Source organism: Scyliorhinus canicula, chromosome 2 (assembly GCF_902713615.1).
Source record: "Scyliorhinus canicula chromosome 2, sScyCan1.1, whole genome shotgun sequence".
Lineage (NCBI taxonomy): Eukaryota > Metazoa > Chordata > Chondrichthyes > Carcharhiniformes > Scyliorhinidae > Scyliorhinus > Scyliorhinus canicula.
The window spans coordinates 90896172-90919216 of NC_052147.1; the positions used below are offsets into that span (position 1 = coordinate 90896172).

A 23045-nucleotide genomic window follows, 5' to 3' on the forward strand; every position below is an offset into this window, starting at 1 on the left:
TGGATACCAGCCCACTCCCAGGAAGCAGGATTGAGGATCGGGGAAGATGATGGGATACCAGCCCACTCCCAGGAAGCAGGATTGAGGATCGGGGAGGATGATGGGATACCAGCCCATCCCAGGAAGCAGGATTGAGGATCGAGGAGGATGATCAGATACCAGCCCATTCCCAGGAAGCAGGATTGAGGATCGGGGAGGATGATGGGATACCAGCCCACTCCCAGGAAGCAGGATTGAGGATCGAGGAGGATGATCAGATACCAGCCCACTCCCAGGAAGCAGGATTGAGGATCGGGGAGGATGATGGGATACCAGCCCACTCCCAGGAAGCAGGATTGAGGATCGGGGAGGATGATGGGATACCAGCCCACTCCCAGGAAGCAGGATTGAGGATTGGGGAGGATGATGGGATACCAGCCCACTCCCAGGAAGCAGGATTGAGGATCGGGGAGGGTGATGGGATACCAGCCCACTCCCAGGAAGCAGGATTGAGGATCGGGGAGGATGATGGGATACCAGCTCACTCCCAGGAAGCAGGATTGAGGATCGGGGAGGGTGATGGGATACCAGCCCACTCCCAGGAAGCAGGATTGAGGATCGGGGAGGATGATGGGATACCAGCTCACTCCCAGGAAGCAGGATTGAGGATCGGGGAGGGTGATGGGATACCAGCCCACTCCCAGGAAGCAGGATTGAGGAGTGGGAGGGGGGATGAGTACCAGGAGGCCGATTGTTCATTTAAATATTGTGCTGGCTCAAGACCTCACTTAAGGCGTCCATACTTAACAAAAGAGGTTTATTGATGAAAGACAAGGGCATTTAGATAACAGGAATGGAACACGATACAACGTCGGCAGAATTCTCCGTCGGCGGGCTCCTCTGCTTTGCCGGCAGCACACCCTCGCCCATGGGTTTCCCGACGGTGTGGGCATGGCCACAATGGGAAACCCTATTGGCCGGCTGCGGGGACGGAGAATCCTGCTGCCGGCGGGGATGCGCCGGACTGGAAAACGGGGTTGGTGGGAGGATCCTGCCCCAGGTCTTTACTCTTCAGCTCCCTGGACTACACTGCCTGGGGTCCTGTTCCCAGAGCTCTGCACAAACTCCCATTGGCCATGGTTCACGCGTGGTTCACTCAGTCCCAAGTGTGTGGCCCGAGCCGGCCACGTGATCAATCTAGTTTGCCCCCTTAAAGGAGCCACACTACCAACCCCCGTCCCGTCCCCCTGTCCCTTTCCCTGTCTCCCATCCCCGTCCCTTCATACAGTATCCCAAAAACTATGTCCAAAAGTTACAATTGTTAACAGGAGCAACTGAGGAAAGAGCGTCCCGTAAAAAAGTATATCGTTCCGGAGGCCTCCTGGCCTCACGGACCTCCGTGGCTTTTGGGCAATTGAGTGGCCCACAGTTGATGCCACCTCAGGCAGGACCATTTCAAGGATGGGCAAACTAGCCTCACCGGCCTCGACAGATGCAGCTGGTTGAACAGGAGCTCCTGGCTCCCCTTGGCTGGACTGTGTTACAGGAGTATTCACGATGCTCGCTGGACTCGCCGACTCCACTTTGGGGATCACCAGCCCTTGACTCCTCAAGTGGTGAATATGCTCCTTGACGGTCTTCTAGTTAAGCTCGACCACATAGGACACCGGGCCTGACTGGGCCACAACACGTCCTTCTAACCAAGGCGAACCTACTGTGAAATTCCGGACCAAAACCAGGTCTCCCAACCGGAATGACCTTTCACCTCTCTGCTCTGACCGCTGACTCTTCCGAGAGCCTGACATGCCTCCACCCTCCCCGCCACATTTGGAAATACTAGATCCAGTCATGTTCTCCACCGACAGCCCATTAGCAGCTCAGTTGCTGTGACACCATGGTTGAACGAAGGGTTGAAAAGTACATCAGAAAATTAGCCAACCTCTGGCAAAGTGGGTTATCTGACTGCTTTTTCATGGCGTCCTTGAAAGTTTGAACGGCCCGCTCAGCTAGACTCTTCGGCACTGGGTGATGGAGGCTATCGTTGTGTGCCGTATGCCATTTGCTCTCACAAAACACTGGAAATCATTGCCTTTGAAGTGGATGCCACTGTCTGAAACAGTTGCTCCCCCCCCGCTGCGACGAACAGCTCCTCAAAGATGGCCACAAACATCCCCCACCTTTTCTAGAACTCCTCTGCTGAGCCCCTAAACTCATACTTTATCTTCTCTAACCGCAGGAAGTCGTACAGGTCACCCAACCATGCTGCTACCCCCGGGGGCGATGTTGACCGCCACTCCAGCAAAATTTGTCGCCGTGCAGTCAGAGAGGCGAAAGCCAGGGGCTTGTTTAGCACACTGGGCTAAATAGCTGGCTTGTAAAGCAGACCAAGGCAGGCCAGCAACACGGTTCAATTCCCATACCAGCCTCCCCGAACAGGCGCCGGAATGTGGCGACTAGGGGCTTTTCGCATTAACTTCATTTGAAGCCTACTTGTGACAATAAGTGATTTTTATTTCATTTCATTTCATCGGCCTTCCTCCTCTCCATGAGCTCCGACTTCTCTGAAATCTAAAATTTTGCCACTATCCTCGCTAAGACCGCGAACACTCCCGCCCAGAATCTTCCCAATTTTTTGCAACCCCAAAACATGTGCACGTAATTTGCCCCCGCCTACACCTCTCACACTCATCTGCTACCCCCTGAAAGAACCCACTCATTCTTGCCCGAGTCAAATGGATTCTGTGCACCACCTTAAACTGTATCAGGCTCATCCTTGCATAAGAGGAGGTCCCGTTTACCCTTCACAGTGCCTCACTCCATACTCCCCAATTGATCTCCCAACTCCGCTTCCCATTTCTCCTTGATCTTCCACCCGCTCATCTGCCTCTACCCCATCCACTTATATATATCCCCGATTCTTCCCTCCCCTTCCACATCCGGAAGCAGCAGTCACTCCAGCAGGATGTATCCCTGCAATCTAGGGAACCCCTTCCAGGCCTTTTGTGCAAAGTCCCTAACCTGTAGACACCTGAACTCACTCCCCCTCGGCAGCTCTACCCTCTCCCTTAGCTCCTCCAGACTGGCGAACCCTTCCTCCAAATACAAATCCCTCACCTTGACCAGCCCCACTTCCCTCCACCTCCTGTCTACACTATCCATCCCCCCCGCCGGCTCAAACCCATGATTCTCTCACAGCGGCGTTAGCACCGACATCCCTTCCACCCTAAAATGCCTCCTCAGCTGATTCCATATCTTCACCATGGACTGCACCACTGGGCTCCCTGAATACCTACTCGGAGCCATTGGCAATGCTGCCGTCACCATAGCCCTCAAACTAGACCACTTACAAGATTCCTCCTCCATCCTAACCCACTCGACCCCTTCTCCTTCCCACCACCGCCGCACCTTGTCCACATTCACCGCCCAATAATAATGAAGCAAGTTTGGCAACGCCAACACCCCCTGCTGTCTCTGCCTCTGTAGCAGGGTCCTCCCCACCCTCGGCACCTTCCCTGCCCATACAAAGTCAGAAATTATTGTGTCCACTTTCCGAGAAAAGGCCTTTGGTATAAAGATCGGGAGAGTCTGAAAGATAAACAAGAAGCTCGGCAGAATATTCATTTTCTCCACTTGGACCCTCCCTGCCAGGATTAAGTGCAGTGTATCCCACCTCTTAAGATCCTCCCTGGCCTCCTCCACCAGCTTCGTTAAGTTCCACTTATGGAGCCCCGTCCATTCCCTCGCTACCTGAATCCCCAGGTACCTAAACCTATCCCTCGCTACCGTAAATGGCATCCCCCCTAAATTAAGCCGCTGTGCCAGCTCATTCACCGGGAATACCTCGCTTTTCCCTACATTCAGTTTGTATCCCGAGAACCCTCCAAACCTCCCCAACAGGCCCATAATCCTTCCCATACTCTCCAACAGATCTGAAACATGCAGCAGGAGGTCATCAGCATAGAGCGACACCTGATGCTCCCTCTGTCCCCTCATTATCCCCTGCCACTCTGCCGACCCCCTGAGAGCCATCGCCAACGGCTCTATCACCAGCGCAAACAGCAGCGGCGACAGCGGGCACCCCTGCCTCGTACCCCCTCGTGAGCTCATACCATTCGTCCTCACTCTCGCTCTTGGCACCACATGCAGCAACTGCACCCATGCCACAAATCTCGGCCCGAACCCAAACCTTCCCAAAACTTCGACCAAGTACCGCCATCTCCACCCAATCAAATGCTTTCTTCGCGTCCATGGACACCACCACCTCCAGTACCAAAGCTCTCGACGGATTCATCACCACATTCAACAGCCGTCTTATATTAATCGCGAGCTGCCTGCCCTTCACAAAGCCTGTTTGATCTTCTGCAACCACCCCCAGGACACAATCCTCCCCGCCAACAACTTAGCCAATACTTTCACATCCATGTTCAACAGTGATATGGGTCTATACGACCCACATTCCACTGGATCCTTCCCTTTTTTGGGATTAGTATGATTACTGCCTGCTTCATCGTCTCCGGCAGCTCCCCCTTCTCCAGTGCTTCATTAAACACTCCCAACAGATGTGGTGCCAGATCCGCAGCAAATTCCTTATAGTATTCTGCCGGGTACCCATCCGGCCCAGGGGCCTTCCCCAACTTCATACCCGATACTGTCCAGCACCTCCCTCAGCCCCAGGGGCTCCTCCAACGCCTGCCTCTTTGCTTCCTCCACCTGGGGAAATTCCAGCTCGTCCAGAAACCGCCCCATGATCCCTCCTCTCCTCCTGGGTCTGCCTCATAAAGTCCCTGGTAATACTCTCTAGATGCCTCATTTATCTTCCCTGGCTCTGACACCACATCCCCAGTCCCAGTCCGGATCTTCAATACTTCCCTGGATGCAGCCTGTCTCCGCAGGTGGTGCGCCAGCATGCGGCTCGCCTTCTCCCCAGACTCATATTGCACCCCTCTTGCCCTACGCAGTTGCCCTACCGCCCTCCCCGTTGTCAGCCTGTCAAATTGTCCCTGCAACTTTTTCCTCCGCGCCAATCCCTTCATGGTGGGCACCCTCGAATATTCCCTGTCCACCTCCACTATCTCGCTCACTAGACGGTCACGTTCCGCCCTCCTTTCCTTATTCGCACGCACCATAAATTAGATAATTTCTCCCCGAACCACTGCCTTCAGTGCTTCCCAAAAAATGCCCACCGACACCTCCCCATTCTGATTGAACTCCACATTATCCCTAATCGGCAACCGCACCTCATCACAAAACCTCCATCCGCCAACAACCTCAAGTCAAACCTCCACCCCGGCCTCTGCTCTCGTACCGTACTGAGCCGAATATCCAGCCAGTGGGGTGCATGGTCCGAGATAACTATCCCCGCATACTCTGCCCCCTCCACCCCAACCAAAATCTCCTGACTCACTACAAAGTAATCAATTCTCGAATACACCTTATAGACGTGTAAAAAGAAGGAATACTCCCCCTTGGGTTCTGAAAGCGCCATGGATCCACCATACCCATCCTCTCCATAAACCCGCACAGCTCCCTTGCTATTCGTACCCTACTCATCGACCTGGGCCTCAACTTATCCACCCTCGGCTCCAGGACATAGTTAAAATCTCCTCCCATGATCAAGTGGTGCGTGGCCAAATCCGGGATTGCTCCCAGCAACCCCCTCATAAAACCCACATCATCCCAATTTGGGGCATACACATTTACCAACACTACCGGTGCCCCTTCCAATACCCCACTCAGTCACTTATCTCCAACCCGGCGGTAGCCACTTCTACCAGCACCATCTTGCCCAAAAACAGGCTTGCATAATCATGGTCCACGGGCAACCTGGCCATCCCAGTTTTAAGTAGGCATGACTTGAATAGGTCAAGCCTCCCACCAGCTTAGTGTGCTGTCTGTATGAGTGTGAACATTCTCATTTATATTACAGTGCTGCCTAGATGAGTGTGAACGCTCATTTATATTACAGTGCTGTCTGTATGTGTGAACGCTCTCGTTTATATTACAGTGCTGTCTGTATGTGTGAACGTTCTCGTTTATATTACAGTGCTGTCTGTATGTGTGAACGCTCTCGTTTATATTACAGTGCTGTCTGTATGTGTGAACGCTGTTGTTTATATTACAGTGCTGTCTGTATGTGTGAACGCTGTTGTTTATATTACAGTGCTGTCTGTATGTGTGAACGCTCTCGTTTATATTACAGTGCTGTCTGTATGTGTGAACGCTGTTGTTTATATTACAGTGCTGTCTGTATGTGTGAACGCTGTTGTTTATATTACAGTGTTGTCTGTATGTGTGAACGCTCTCGTTTATATTACAGTGCTGTCTGTATGTGTGAACACTCTCGTTTATATTACAGTGCTGTCTGTATGTGTGAACGCTCTCGTTTATATTACAGTGCTGTCTGTATGTGTGAACACTCTCGTTTATATTATAGTGCTGTCTGTATGTGTGAACGCTCTCGTTTATATTACAGTGCTGTCTGTGTGTGAACGCTGTTGTTTATATTACAGTGCTGTCTGTGTGTGAACACTCTCATTTATATTACAGTGCTGTCTGTATGAGTGTGAACATTCTCGTTTATATTACGGTGCTGTCTGTATGTGTGAACGCTCTCGTTTATATTACAGTGCTGTCTGTATGTGTGAACGCTGTTGTTTATATTACAGTGCTGTCTGTATGTGTGAACACTCTCGTTTATATTACAGTGCTGTCTGTATGTGTGAACGCTCTCGTTTATATTACAGTGCTGTCTGTGTGTGAACACTCTCGTTTATATTACAGTGCTGTCTGTATGAGTGTGAACATTCTCGTTTATATTACGGTGCTGTCTGTATGTGTGAACGCTCTCGTTTATATTACAGTGCTGTCTGTGTGTGTGAACGCTCTCGTTTATATTACAGTGCTGTCTGTATGTGTGAACGCTCTCGTTTATATTACAGTGCTGTCTGTATGAGTGTGAACACTCTCGTTTATATTACAGTGCTGTCTGTATGTGTGAACGCTGTTGTTTATATTACAGTGCTGTCTGTATGTGTGAACACTCTCGTTTATATTACAGTGCTGTCTGTGTGTGAAAGCTCTTGTTTATATTACAGTGCTGTCTGTATGTGTGAACGCTCTCGTTTATATTACAGTGCTGTCTGTGTGTGAAAGCTCTTGTTTATATTACAGTGCTGTCTGTATGTGTGAACGCTCTCGTTTATATTACAGTGCTGTCTGTGTGTGTGAACGCTGTTGTTTATATTACGGTGCTGTCTGTGTGTGTGAACACTCTCGTTTATATTACAGTGCTGTCTGTATGTGTGAACGCTGTTGTTTATATTACAGTGCTGTCTGTGTGTGTGAACGCTCTCGTTTATATTACGGTGCTGTCTGTATGTGTGAACGCTGTTTATATTACAGTGCTGTCTGTATGAGTGTGAACATTCTCGTTTATATTACGGTGCTGTCTGTATGTGTGAACGCTGTTGTTTATATTACAGTGCTGTCTGTATGTGTGAACGCTGTTGTTTATATTACAGTGCTGTCTGTATGTGTGAACTCTCTCGTTTATATTACAGTGCTGTCTGTATGTGTGAACGCTCTCGTTTATATTACAGTGCTGTCTGTGTGTGAACACTCTCGTTTATATTACAGTGCTGATGTGTGTGTGAACGCTCTTGTTTATATTACAGTGCTGTCTGTATGTGTGAACGCTCTCGTTTATATTACAGTGCTGTCTGTATGTGTGAACGCTGTTGTTTATATTACAGTGCTGTCTGTGTGTGTGAACTCTCTCGTTTATATTACAGTGCTGTCTGTATGTGTGAACGCTCTCGTTTATATTACAGTGCTGTCTGTGTGTGAACACTCTCGTTTATATTACAGTGCTGATGTGTGTGTGAACGCTCTTGTTTATATTACAGTGCTGTCTGTATGTGTGAACGCTCTCGTTTATATTACAGTGCTGTCTGTGTGTGAACGCTCTCGTTTATATTACAGTGCTGTCTGTATGTGAACGCTCTCGTTTATATTACAGTGCTGTCTGTGTGTGAACGCTGTTGTTTATATTACAGTGCTGTCTGTATGTGTGAACACTCTCGTTTATATTACAGTGCTGTCTGTGTGTGAACGCTCTCGTTTATATTACAGTGCTGTCTGTGTGTGAACGCTCTCGTTTATATTACAGTGCTGTCTGTATGTGTGAACGCTCTCGTTTATATTACAGTGCTGTCTGTGTGTGAACGCTCTCGTTTATATTACAGTGCTGTCTCTATGTGTGAACACTCTCGTTTATATTACAGTGCTGTCTGTGTGTGAACGCTCTCGTTTATATTACGGTGCTGTCTGTATGTGTGAACGCTCTCGTTTATATTACAGTGCTGTCTGTATGTGTGAACGCTCTCGTTTATATTACGGTGCTGTCTGTATGTGTGAACGCTCTCGTTTATATTACAGTGCTGTCTGTATGTGTGAACGCTGTTGTTTATATTACAGTGCTGTCTGTGTGTGTGAACTCTCTCGTTTATATTACAGTGCTGTCTGTATGTGTGAACACTCTCGTTTATATTACAGTGCTGTCTGTGTGTGAACGCTGTTGTTTATATTACAGTGCTGTCTGTATGTGTGAACACTCTCGTTTATATTACAGTGCTGTCTGTATGCGTGAACGCTCTCGTTTATATTACAGTGCTGTCTGTATGTGTGAACGCTCTCGTTTATATTACAGTGCTGTCTGTATGTGTGAACGCTGTTGTTTATATTACAGTGCTGTCTGTATGTGTGAACACTCTCGTTTATATTACAGTGCTGTCTGTGTGTGAACACTCTCGTTTATATTACAGTGCTGTCTGTATGTGTGAACGCTCTCGTTTATATTACAGTGCTGTCTGTATGTGTGAACGCTCTCGTTTATATTACAGTGCTGTCTGTATGTGAACGCTGTTGTTTATATTACAGTGCTGTCTGTGTGTGAATGCTGTTGTTTATATTACAGTGCTGTCTGTATGTGTGAACTCTCTCGTTTATATTACAGTGCTGTCTATATGTGTGAACGCTCTCGTTTATATTACAGTGCTGTCTGTATGTGTGAACACTGTTGTTTATATTACAGTGCTGTCTGTGTGTGAACGCTCTCGTTTATATTACAGTGCTGTCTGTATGTGAACGCTGTTGTTTATATTACAGTGCTGTCTGTATGTGTGAACGCTCTCGTTTATATTACAGTGCTGTCTGTATGTGTGAACGCTCTCGTTTATATTACAGTGCTGTCTGTATGTGTGAACGCTGTTATTTATATTACAGTGTTGTCTGTATGTGTGAACGCTCTCGTTTATATTACAGTGCTGTCTGTATGTGTGAACGCTGTTATTTATATTACAGTGCTGTCTGTATGTGTGAACGCTCTCGTTTATATTACAGTGCTGTCTGTGTGTGAACACTCTCGTTTATATTACGGTGCTGTCTGTGTGAACGCTGTTGTTTATATTACAGTGCTGTCTGTGTGTGAACACTCTCGTTTATATTACAGTGCTGTCTGTATGTGTGAACGCTCTCGTTTATATTACAGTGCTGTCTGTATGTGTGAACGCTGTTGTTTATATTACAGTGCTGTCTGTATGTGTGAACGCTCTCGTTTATATTACAGTGCTGTCTGTATGTGTGAATGCTGTTGTTTATATTACAGTGCTGTCTGTATGTGTGAACGCTCTTGTTTATATTACAGTGCTGTCTGTATATGTGAACGCTGTTGTTTATATTACAGTGCTGTCTGTATGTGTGAACGCTCTCGTTTATATTACAGTGCTGTCTGTATGTGTGAACTCTCGTTTATATTACAGTGCTGTCTGTATGTGTGAACGCTCTCGTTTATATTACAGTGCTGTCTGTATGTGTGAACGCTCTCGTTTATATTACAGTGCTGTCTGTATGTGTGAACGCTGTTGTTTATATTACAGTGCTGTCTGTATGTGTGAACTCTCGTTTATATTACAGTGCTGTCTGTATGTGTGAACGCTCTCGTTTATATTACAGTGTTGTCTGTATGTGTGAACGCTGTTGTTTATATTACAGTGCTGTCTGTATGTGTGAACGCTGTTGTTTATATTACGGTGCTGTCTGTATGTGTGAACACTCTCGTTTATATTACAGTGCTGTCTGTATGTGTGAACGCTGTTGTTTATATTACAGTGCTGTCTGTATGTGTGAACGCTCTCGTTTATATTACAGTGCTGTCTGTGTGTGTGAACGCTGTTGTTTATATTACAGTGCTGTCTGTATGTGTGAACGCTCTCGTTTATATTGCAGTGCTGTCTGTGTGTGAACGCTGTTGTTTATATTACAGTGCTGTCTGTGTGTGAACACTCTTGTTTATATTACAGTGCTGTCTGTGTGTGAACGCTGTTGTTTATATTACAGTGCTGTCTGTGTGGGAACACTCTTGTTTATATTACAGTGCTGTCTGTATGTGTGAACACTCTTGTTTATATTACAGTGTCATCTATGTGAGTGTGAACACTTGTTTATATTACTGCTGTCTGTGAGTGTGAACACTCTTGTTTATATTACAGTGCAGACTATGTGAGTGTGAACACTTGTTTATATTACTGCCCTGTCTGTGTGTGTGAACACTCTTGTTTATATTACAGTGCCATCTAAATGATGGTGAACACTCTTGTTTATATTACAGCCCTGTGTATGAGTCTCATTTATATTACACTGCCGTCTAAGTGAGTGTGAACACTCATTTATATACAGTGCTGTCTGAGTGTGAACACTCTCATTAATATTACAGTGTTGTCTGAGTGTGAACACTTTTATATTACAGTGCTGTCTGTGTGTGTGTGGATACTCTTGTTTATATTACAGCCCTATCTATATCAGTGTGAACACTCTCGTTTATATTACAGTGCTGTCTATGTGTGTGAACACTCTCATTTTTAGTAGTGTTGTCTGTGTGTGTGAACATTCGTTTATATTACAGTGCTGTTTGTGTGTGTGTGAACACTCTTGTTTATATTACAACACTGTCTATGTCAGTGTGAGCACTCTTGTTTATATTCCAGTGTTGTCTGTGAGAGTACATATTTCCTAATGTATGTATTTTCTTTTATTTCCTTTTATTTTCATGTACTTAACAATTGTGGTGGTATGAATGGGAGCTCTGCCATTGGTGCAGAGCATTGGTCTCCCATTGGCTCTGGCTGGTTATGTGCCTCTCGTCTGATTGGCTGGGACTAGTCATGTGACTGCTCACCAATTGGTCGAGAGGCAAGTAGACCCCGCCTCCCAGAGTTCCCGGCGGTTGGGCTTTCTCTGTAGTCGACCACCAGGCTAACAACTAGCTGATTAAAGCCAAAGTTTGGATCTTCAACGTGCCTCCCGTCCAATTGATGGTACATCAATTTAATCAGCTAGAATTTTGAAATGGAGCTATGCATCAAGCCTGACTGCCTCCGCATCAGCCCGCATGCTTCAAATGCGCCTGCAACCTTTAAACACTGGCCAGGTGTGTTTTAACAGTTACCTGACAACTGCAGCCGGCAAGCCCACCAAGGAGCAGAAACTCCACATCCTCCACTCGTGCGTGGGCACGGCGGTATACTCAATGATTGAGGACGAAAATGATTATGACGTGGCCATGGATATCCTGAGAGGACACTTTCTCCGGCCGGTCAACGAAGTATATGCACGGCACCTCCTGACTACTAGACAACAGTTCCCTGGTGAGTCACTCGACGAGTTTTACCAGGCCCTCACGGCTCTAGGGAGAATGTGCGCCTGTCCCCAAGTTTCTGCGACAGAGCACATGGAACTTTTAGTCAGAGACGCTTACGTTGCCGGCATGCAATCCTACTCTATCCGCCAACGATTGCTGGAGAAGAACGCCCTCAGCCTAGCTGAGGCACGGACCCTCGCAACCACCCTGCAGGTTGCCGACCTGAACGCCCGCGCATATGCCCCCGGCCGCGCAGCAACCCCCTGGACTTCATGGCATGCGCCACCTCCGTCCTCCGCTGACCCCGACAACCCCCCAGGCCTGCGCTGCGGGACGCTCCGACAAGCTAAAGGGGCCCCGCTGCTATTTTTGTGGCCTCTCCAAACACCCCCGCCCGCGCTGCCCGGCCCGCTCCGCTCTGTGTAAGAGCTGCGGGAAGAAGGGCCACTACGCGGTGGTCTGCCAGACCAAGTCGGTCACTGCTGTTCTGCGCAGCAACCGCGGATCCCCCCCCCCCCCCCCCCCCCCCGGGCCGTCCCAGGGCTCAGCGCCGCGCACCGACCTCTCCGGCCCGCCTCCCGGCCCCCGCAACGGCCCCACGGTCCTCCCGACCCTCGCTCCTAGCTGCTCTGACCGGCCCGCAGACGCCGCTGACACTGCCCCCAGCTGCCATGAGGTTCCCACGGGCGCCGCCATCTTGGGACCCCGATTCCACGTGCGGGCCCTGGGCGCCACCATCTTGGGCCAACACGGAAGGCCCTGCCAGTACTCTGCCACCAAGGATGATCTGGAACTCTGGCCACGACTTGCTTCCATCACACTCGACCAGTCGCGACCACGGAGGCAAAGACGACCATCGACCCGACGTCACCGGCTCCACTGCGACGGTCCACCAGAACACCACGGGCACCCGACAGGCTGATCGTGTCCATCTGATGCAACCATGGGACTTTATTGGACTCTATTGTAATTTTTTTTGCATCCTAATGTAGTTAGTATTGTTCATTTTGCCACGAGCCAGTGGGCAGCCCCCATCTTCTCGATTGTCTCTACTCATACCACCAGTCCTCAGACCCCCCCCCCCTCTCTTCCCCTTACAACACCCCTCCCCGCCTTCTTTCTCCACAAGGGGTGAATGTGGCGGTATGAATGGGAGCACTGCCATTGGTGCAGAGCATTGGTCTCCCATTGGCTCTGGCTGGTCATGTGCCTCTCGTCTGATTGGTTTGGACTAGTCATGTGATTTCTCACCAATTGGTCGAGAGGCAAGTAGACCCCGCCTCCGAGGCGGGGTATAAGTACCCAGAGTTCCCGGCGGTTGGGCTTTCTCTGTAGTCGACCACCGGGCTAACAACTAGCTGATTAAAGCCAAAGTTTGGATCTTCAACGTGCCTCCCGTCCAATTGATGGTACATCAACGATCTGTTGAGCTGCTCGCAGAAAAATACTTTTCACTGTACCTCGGTGCACGTGACAATAAACAAATCCATCCATCTATTTATATTACAACACTATCGATGTGTGACTGTGTGCGCTCTCTTGTGTATATCACTGTCACATTCAGGTTCAGTTATTTGCTTACAGGTTTGACTGTGCTGTTGTCAGCAGTGTCATTTTCTCTGCCCTGGAAAGCTGGCAATGTTGGTGAGCTGACTCTTGCACAAAGGTGGAATTTTAGCCTCAAGCTGCTTTTGTCATCTTGCAGATTTGGCTGCATTGGTTTAAAGGTTTTGAATGGAGTGGAAAGGAATCTTTGTTGATCTGAGTAAGTAAGGTGAGAATACATTCAAACAAGTTGCTGAGGTGGTCCATGGACTGGATTTAGTCTGAACTACCTCCGATAAAAGAAAAGTACAAGGTGCAAATTTCCACTGAATTGAACAACCACCTCCACAGTTCATGCTCACGTTCTCCTTGCACAGAACGCTGCAGAGTGGTGACAGTTTGTTGGCTGCACAAGGAGGTCAGAAATAGTGCACATTTAATATGGGTTAACGGAGCCTCCGAGGCATTTCATATAAAAGTGCGAGAAGGATTTAGGAAGTAAAAGCTTTAATGGAGCAGCTACGTAATCCAGCAGCTTAACTACAATTCCGTGTGCTCATTGAGACGCTGGGTGTCTGCATCTAGTGTCACATCATTACCACTTTTTTGCCAGAAAGAGCCTTTCAAAGTTTTGATTGCTCAGTTTCTGAGTCATTTTTTTTTTAATGTTCCTGACGAAATCGAAGGAGGGAGCCAATTTTGTCAGAGCTGGCTGTGAATCACATTTTTAAAAGAGGGGAAGTCTGCCTCTGGAAGAGAAAGTTTGATCCAGCAGACTCTCATAGGGATAACAGCACGTGCCCAGAAACAGCCGGCTCCCCACAAACCGAGATGCTGCTCAGATGCTCTCTGACTTGTGCAGTAGTCTTATCCTCTTTAACTAACTCCCTGTTTTTTCTTTGTTGTGACGGCCTTTTCTGGACTTGGGCTCCTTTGAAAGTTCGTGCCTGAATACACGGGTCCGATCCTCCAGGATGCTGCTGGGTCAACACTTTGCCCAGTTCAGTGAATGTTTGTCTGCTTGTCATTCCTCGCAGAATTCACAGCTGAAAGGTTGGATGCTGAGGGATTAAAAATGTCGAGCCGTGACCAAGGTAAAAGAGTCCAGCGTTTCACGGTCTGTAAGAAGCTTTGGCCGGCACCTGCAGGAACACCGTTACCCCCACGCTCGGTTTCAATGTTGACCTCGGCACCTGGAGCAGAAGCCCCCCCTGCTTGCTGTGTCTCAAGAATGGACATCACCTTGGCAACCGCCTTGCCGGCGCTGACGGCCCCCGACCTCTCCACCTTCGATGTGACAGCTCCTGTGCAGAGCATGCGTCCGAAGTCACTGCCTGTGGATGCTACTGAAAGGACAGCCCCTGCAGGGCCCGACTCTTCCACCCGTTCCGGGATGGGTTCTGGAATTAGGACAGCAGCGTTCCATCAGTCCTGCAGGCCTGGCGTTTCCAAGAAGGAGAGGACTGTGGCGGTACACCAGATCCCATCTTCATCTCTCCCTTTGCTGTCCCCTTCTGCAGCAAAGGCAATTCGAAACGCTGATGGTGGCAGGCCGCAGCCCAGGATTTTGAAACCACTCTGGATGCCTGTGGGAATTGACCAGCCCTCCCACAATGTACCAGCACACCGGGTCAGCAGACTGCAAGTCACATTGGCTGCTGCACAAAACATGCCAGGACATCACGTCGCCTCACTGACTGTCACCCCACAGCCTGCAGGACGCACTGCAAGCCACCAAATCTCCATTTGTAGCACATCTGGAGCCTCCCGATCGAACAGCCCGATGCGGGCATTGGGTGTGATCCCCACTGCCCCTCCACCACCTCACTTTTCTCAAACAGTGCTCATGTTACAGGGACACCCAGAGCTCAACGAGCCCAGCCGGCCAGACAAGGCCTCCAACTGTACTTTGAATTGCATCTTCAATCCCTCTCTCATCAGTGGTTGCGGCCCCGTGGTTTCCATCAGCCTAACTCCAGTCTGGGCTCAGGACAGGTTTCCTGAGTGTGACACCGAAACCCGGACTGATACAAGGGCGAGTAGCTCACCTCAGACCTTTGTTGCACTTTCTGAAGCCAAGCCTCAAATTGCAGAGAAAGTGGCAGATCTCCCCATGAAGTGCAGCTGTGGTAATAAAGATCATCGCTGGATGACGGAAAGTCATCCACTGGGCATCGATTTCCACTCTGGGTACAAGGAGACTAACTATTGCACTCCCAGTGTGCTGCAGGTGTCCTGTGGGAAATCAGTGAGCTTATTTCTAAAGGTTAGAACACATTTGCAAGGAGATATCCTTTAATGTAAATCCCCTCCTGCACTTTAACTAAAGCAAGCTTCATATCATGTGTCAGGTTGTCCATAGTTGATGGCATCGGCAGTGATGATCCCGTGGAATACTTTCCGCTGGAGTTGCAGAGTGCAGCTGAAGAAAGCACTTTTATTTCCTGCATTCCTTCAACTTTTTTGGAGTTTTGTGCTCATGAACGTGATGCGTGTCAGTACTGGAGATTTCAAGAACCCAATGTCAGCTCAATGCGCAGACAAGACAGGTACAGCACGGGTGGGGTATAGTGTGAAGCTCCCTACACACTGTCCATCAAACACTCAGGACAGGTACAGCATGGGTTAGATTCAGAACAAATCCCCCACTACACTGTCCCAACGAATACTGTCAGGACTGACACAGCACACGTTAGATACAGAGTAAAGCTCCCTCTACACTGTCCCAACAAATACTGTCAGGACAGATATAACACAGGTTAGATACAGAGTAAAGCTCCCTCTACACTGTCCCAACAAATACTTTCAGGAGGTAGCACAGGTGAGACACATTGTGCCTCATCTCAATTCTTAGAAGAGCACTCATCACTGCTGGTTTGTTGCCCTTTCCTTTTTCACAAACCAGCTGCTTGTATCCTCTCTGGAATAATATCTTGAAAAAGCAGTGCGTGTTTGTAACACATCTGAATCTAATGAGGTAGGATGTCAGGCATGGGGTTTAAATGTCACCAAAACTATCTGACTGTTTGAACGTGAAGCTTTGCTAGTCATCAGCGATGGTAAGTGAGGACAACTGGAATTGATAAACAATTACACAGGGTTAAGTGTGCAGAAAGACGGGAGCATTGATTGACTGTGTTCTTATTTCAGGTTTACCTAAGGTCCAGTGAACTGGAAACATCTGTGGACACAGTGGATTCTCTCATCAAACGGCATGAAGCCTTTGAGAAATTGCTGACAACTCAGGAGGAAAAGGTAATCAGGCTCTGTCCAGTTCGTAGAAGATTAAATTGAATGGGGGTGGGGGGGCTGAAAGAAAAGAACTGCAAGATCTGGAAAAAATGTGGGATCATTTAACTATCGACTCACATGGAGTGGAAATTCTGACTTTGACTGGTGTGGTCCAGTCACCTGTTCCAGGTTATAGCTCAGTATTTTTCTAACTCTGTGAATGGTCAAAATCAACATAACTGGGATTGAGTTGCAGTTAACTCTCTCAGGGTAGGCCAGGTTGTGTTTAACTCTCAGTGTGGGTTCTGTAATATCCCGCATGGGACCTCCGGGATGGGAATGCTAGTCTTCCCCGTACTCCTTGCCGAGTACAAGCTCTCCTGCTAGGGGCAGGGTATCTCAATTACCCAAAGTATGCAAGGGGGCCAGTAAGGCACCGACTGGAGAGGAACCCGGTAGGGATCTACCAGGTAGTGTACATAGCCATTTGTTCAAATAAAACTCTGTTCTTATTTTTACTCGGTGTGGACTCCCTGTATCCTTTTTAAAGGTCCATAGAATAGAATCCCTACAGTGCAGAAGGAGGCCATTTGGCCCATCGAGTCTGCACCGACCCTCTGAAAGAGCATTCTACCTAGAGCCCCCCCCCACCCTACCCTCATAACTCCATGAGTTGAACATGGCCAATTCACCTAACCTGCGTGTCTTTGGACTGTAGGGGGAAACCGGTGTACCAGGAGGAAACCAACGAGTAAAGGGGAGAACTTGTAAACTCAACATTGTCACCCAAGGCCGGAATCAAACCCGGGTCCCTGGCAGCGTGAGGCAGCAGTGCCACAGTGCTTCCTTGGGTGGGTCTGAGTTTAACTCGCTCAGAGTACACCAAGCTTTGTTTACCATGCTTGTGATGGGTTACGTTGTGTAATACTCTCTCAGGGTGAGCTGGGTTGTGTTCAACACACAAGCCTTGGTGTCATCAGCATACATGGAAATACAAATGTTATGTTATAAGATGATGTCACTGAGGGCAGCTTATAGATGACAAATAAGATGGAGGCGATACATAGATTCCCTACCAGAAGGAGGCCATTCGGCCACCGAGTCTGCATCGATCCTCTGAAAGAGCACCCTACCTAGGCTCACTCCCCCACTCTATCCCTGTAACCCCACCTAACCACATCTTTTGACCCAAGGGGCAATTTATCATGGCCAATCCACCTAACCTGTACATCTTTGGACTGTGTGAGGAAAACAGAGCGCCCAGAGGAAACCCATGCACACACGGGGAGAAAGTGCAAACTCTGCACAGAGAGTGACCCGAGGAGGGAATCAAACACGGGTCCCTGGCGCAGTGAGGCAGCAGTGCTAACCACTTTCCCACCGTGCTAGAGGTAACAGTGCGGGAGCAGGAAGGGAAGTCATTGCAAGTGATACTCTCGCTATGGTGAGATAGATCATAAAGGAAGCAGGCAAGTGCTGTTCCCTCCACCCCTGCACTCCCCACCCCCAGCCAGCTGGACAGCTCAGAGAAGAATTGGAGGATGATGTGGTCAACAGTATCAAAGGCTGCAGCCGGATTGAGGTGGTCGAGGAAAGAAACGTAACCATTGTTAAAGTCAAATAAGATGTTATTTGAGACTTTGAGCAGCTTTTATACTTGACGGGCAGAAATCTGATTGCAGGGAATTAAACATTGCATTCTATAAAAGGTGTTTATGGGAGGCAAAAGGACTCTGGAGAGGAAAGAGAGGTTAGAAATGCAGCAAGGCTGGTGGCAGGGTGGCGCAGTGGTTAGCACTGCTGCCTCACGGCGCCGAGGTCCCAGGTTTGATCCTGGCCCTGGGTCATTGTCCGTGTGGAGTTTGTACATTCTCCCCGTGTTTGTGTGGGTTTCGCCCCCACCACTCAAAGATGTGTAGGATAGGTAGATTGGCCACGCTAAATTGCCCCTTAATTTGAATTCTTTTTTTTTTTAAAGAGGATGGTGCAGTCAAGTGTTTTTTTGTGTGGCAAGGTGCGATGAGGGCAGATTTAAAGGACAGGGTGATATTGCTTGAAGAGAGAGAACCATTAACAATACCAACTAACATGGGGACCAGGAGGGGAAGCTGGGTGTTTCGTAGGTTCATGAGAATAGGATTGAGAAAGCAGGAGGTGGGTCTTATGGACACGTTGATCTCAGAGGGCATGAGGGGAATTAGGAGAGAAACTACTAGAGAAAGGTCAGAGTTCAGAGCTGGGGAAGGGGAGATCCTCATGAGGTGGGCTCATGAAAAGGAGGAACACAGCTGAGGCAGCTGATTGATGGTCTTGATTTTAGTGGCAAAGAAATCCCTAAGCTCCTCATCGTTGTTGGTAAGCTGTTGGTTTGTCCTAAAAACACTGCTGATTCACTACCATCCTTCCTAGGTCTGGTTTATATATGAATCCAGTCTCACACCAACAAGGTTGAGTTTTAACTGTCCGCTGAAATTGCCCAGCAAGCCTCCGAACTGGAGCAACGGTTCAAGAAGCCAGCTCACCACCATCTTCCCAGGGATGGGCAATCGCTGCTGGCTTTTCCAATCATACCCACGTGCCCAAGAATGAATAAGAAAGAACTGCATTATTCATGTGTGTGATGAGAGCCCCACGTTGGTCTGCATTACTGCTGCAGGCAGTGAGTGCTGTATTGTTTTGTTTCAGGTGATGTCTCTGCAGGAACAGGCCGGCAAGCTGAAAGAAGAAAGTTTAAAACGAGACGATGCCAGCCGCGTCCAGCAGAAGCTCAACACCGTTCTGGAGAGGAGGAACCGTATTAAGGAGCTATCCCAGAGCCGCAAGAGAGACCTGAGCACTGCCCGCCTGCTGGCCCGGTTCAACCAGGACCTGACTGAGGTACAGTACTCTTGTGCACCTAGCTATCCAGACAGGGGCTTCACGTGACAGTTTACATAGCTGGGCTTATGGGCAGCACTCTCGTCTCTCAGTCATAAGGATTCCGGATTTAAGTCCCATTCCAACGAGGCTGACAGTTCAATATTGAGGAGTGCTGCACTGTTGGAGGTGCTCTTTCAGATCAGATCTTAAACTGAGGCTACATGTGCCCCCTCAGGTGAATGCCATGACACTATTTCAAAGAAGGCCATGAGAGTTCTCCCCGGTGCCCTGATCAATATTTATCCCTTAGTCAACATCACTAAATCAGATTATCTCATCATTATCACATTGCTGTTTGTGGGAACTTTTGATGTGTGAATTGGCTGCCGCATTTCCTACATTCCAACAGTGAATACATTTAAAAAGTACTTAATTGGCTGTAAAATGCTTTGAGACATCCTAGCGCTACATAAATGCAAGTCTTTCTTTTACTTAAAATGTGAGCAGCCAGCCCAGAATCTCCACACTGCGTGGACGGACACACAACTCCAGCCAGACAAGTCACTGGTGTTTTTTATTCCATTGCCTGAGAAGGTCAGGCCGTGTTTACAGAGCAGACTAAATGCCAAGCTATCAAATAAAATTCCATTTTTACTGCGCCATTCATAACCTCAGGATATCCCAAAGCACTTTATAACCAATTTATCTAGCTTCCCTCTAAATACATCTCCCCTATTTGTCTCCAGGAATCCCTGTGACAGGAAGTTCCACTCCCTGATTAAAGACATTTCTCCTAAATTCCCTAACTTATATTTATGAACCCCTAGTTCTAGTCCCACCACAAAATGGAAACATTCTCTCTATGTTTACCCAGTTAAACCCTTTCCGTGATCTTTGTATGTGGTCATGCCTCTATTTAAAGAAGCCCAGCCTGTTTGGCCTTTCCCTGATGGATGTAACCTCTCAGTTGATGGAGGTTATCACCGAAGCTTTGCACTGCAGCAGACAACCTTCGCTAATGACCCTCATCACAGTGCCGGACAGCTGATTGAGAGCAGATGTGGCTGCTGGACCAGGCAGCGACTGAGCTCATTCTGGCAACAAGTGGCAGGAGACGGAGACGGTAATACCTCCAGAATGAGATCATGGCTCCGAGCGGAACAAAGGATTATTGCAGGCTGTCAGAATGTTCCACACAGTGGCCGTGCCCGAGGGATTAAGAGGCAGGAATCTGTGAGAAAGTTCAAGAGGCATGTGCCTCACGTTCACATTTTCACATAGAAGTGACGTTATCTCGAACCCTGATCTACAGTTAGGAAGTGTTATAGGATTCAGCTCAGACCGAGCACATTCAGTCAGTATTGAGCCACTGGTGTGAAATGAAAATGGATAGGGGGAGAGTAGTGGGCGGAATTCTTTGGTCATTCGCTGGTGACGGGTTTCACTGGTGATGGGCTTCACTGGCAATGGGCTTCACTGGCAGTGGGCTTCGCTGGCGACGGGATTCACTGGCAGCGGGTTTCACTGGCAGCGGGTTTTACTGGCAGTGGGTTTCACTGGCGACGGGTTTCACTGGCAGCGGGCTTCGCTGGCGACGGGATTCACTGGCAGCGGGATTCACTGGCAGCGGGCTTCGCTGGCGACGGGATTCACTGGTAGTGGGTTTCACTGGCGACGGGTTTCACTGGCAGCGGGTTTCGCTGGCGACGGGGTTCACTGTCAGCGGGCTTCGGGATTCTCTGGCCCCGCTGGCAGTCCAACCCCGCTCGCGTTGAGTGACTTCAATGTGAAATCCCATTGACAAACAGCAGGAGTGGAGAATCCCACCACCAGCATTTAAGGGAAATGGTTGATGATGATGTTAGAATTGCTCCAGGTTCTGTATGTAATGAAACTTTAGTGAGTACATTACTGTGTTGTTACACTGGATACCAAAATTCCCCGAGGTTGTACATATTCTGAAAACGAGCAGTAAAGTGAAGAAAGTGTTTGCAATGTGTGTGTGTGTGTTCATCGCCATGCTCCAGTTGCTATTTGTCTACCGTGTGTTATAACTTGAGGTGGACGATACACCCTCTGATAAAGAGGAAAGTTTGCTACGTTCTACTTGCCTGATAGAAAGAACAGATGGTTTAATGTGAACAGCACAGCAGGAGTTTCCTGTTCCTGGTACAGTTACAAACTTAATCCATTACTAACCCTTGGAATGATTTTAATGATTCATGATCTCGTGGAATGGCGAAGCAGACTAGATGGGCCAAATGGCCTACTTCTGCTCCTACATTGTAGTATTGAATGAGAGCGTGGCTTGGAGCCAGTGAACCTCTGGATGGCTATGAGTCCTCTTTGTCTTCCTTCTGCTTTCAACCTCTCTCTCTCACTCTCCCTCTTTCCCTGTCTCTTCCCCTCCCTCCTTTTCTCCCTTTCTGCCTCCCATTCCCTGCCTTTTACACCCCCTCCCTCTCCCCTGCTTCTCTCCCTCTCCTTCCATTTCTCTGCCTCTCCCTCCCAGTCCCTCCATCTCTCCCTCCCCCTCCATCTCTCCCTCCCACTCCCTCCATCTCTCCCTCCCACTTCCTCCATCTCTCCCTCCCACTCCCTCCATCTCTCCCTCCCACTCCCTCCATCTCTCCCTCCCACTCCCTCCATCTCTCCCTCCCACTCCCTCCATCTCTCCCTCCCACTCCCTCCATCTCTCCCTCCCACTCCCTCCATCTCTCCCTTCATCTCTCCCTTCCACTCCCTCATCTCTCCCTCCATCTCTCCCTCCCACTCCCTCCATCTCTCCCTCCCACTCCCTCCCACTCCCTCATCTCTCCCTCCATCTCTCCCTCATCTCTCCCTCCCGCTCGCTCCATCTGGTTTAGCTCACTGGGCTAAATCGCTGGCTTTGAAAGCAGACCAAGGCAGGCCAGCAGCACGGTTCAATTTCCGTACCAGCCTCCCCAAACAGGTGCCGGAATGTGACGACTAGGGGCTTTTCACAGTAACTTCATTTGAAGCCAACTTGTGACAATAAGCGATTTTCATTTCATTTCATCTCTCCCTCCCACTCCCTCCATCTCTCCCTCCCACTCCCTCCATCTCTCCCTCCCTCCCACTCCCTCCATCTCTCCCTCCCTCCCACTCCCTCCATCTCTCCCTCCATCTCTCCCTCCCACTCCCTCCATCTCTCCCTCCCACTCTGCCTCCCTCTTTCACCCTATCTCCCTCCCTCTATCTATCTCCCTCCCTCTATCTATCTCCCTCCCTCTATCTATCTCCCTCCCTCTATCTATCTCCCTCCCTCTCTATCTCCCTCCCTCTCTCTCTATCTCCCTCCCTCTCTCTATCTCCCTCCCTCTCTCTCTATCTCCCTCCCTCTCTCTCTATCTCCCTCCCTCTCTATCTCACCCTCTCTATCTCACTCCCTCTCTATCGCACTCCCCCTTTATCTACCTCCCTGACCCCCTCCCACTCTCCCTCCCCATCCGTGCCCAAACTCTACCCTGGGTTCACCTAAAAATTGACAGGGGTGAGAGGCTGTTGGGAGGGGTGACTACTTGTGTGAACTGTCTTCCTATGGATTGGATCTTTCTGTATGAGCATCTGTGGTTTAGACCAATATGTGTGAGAATTTGTGTTTGTGAGTTACCATGAGTGTGTGTTTGAGAGTGTGCACATGTGTGATTTACAACAGTTGGAATGTTGTGAAGCTGACAGGAGAACAGCGAGACTCCCACATCACCACTGTACG

General features: G+C 49.0%; 1 protein-coding gene across 1 annotated transcript in view; it reads left to right on the forward strand.

Annotated features, from left to right (window-relative positions):
- sptbn5 (spectrin, beta, non-erythrocytic 5) overlaps positions 1-23045 on the forward strand; it is a 332093-nt gene that overhangs the window by 163738 nt on the left and 145310 nt on the right. Inside the window, exons 36-37 of the mRNA XM_038790252.1 lie at positions 16370-16474; positions 19136-19327. Of these exons, the coding sequence (XP_038646180.1) occupies positions 16370-16474; positions 19136-19327 (297 nt within the window). The remainder of the gene's footprint in view (positions 1-16369; positions 16475-19135; positions 19328-23045) is intronic.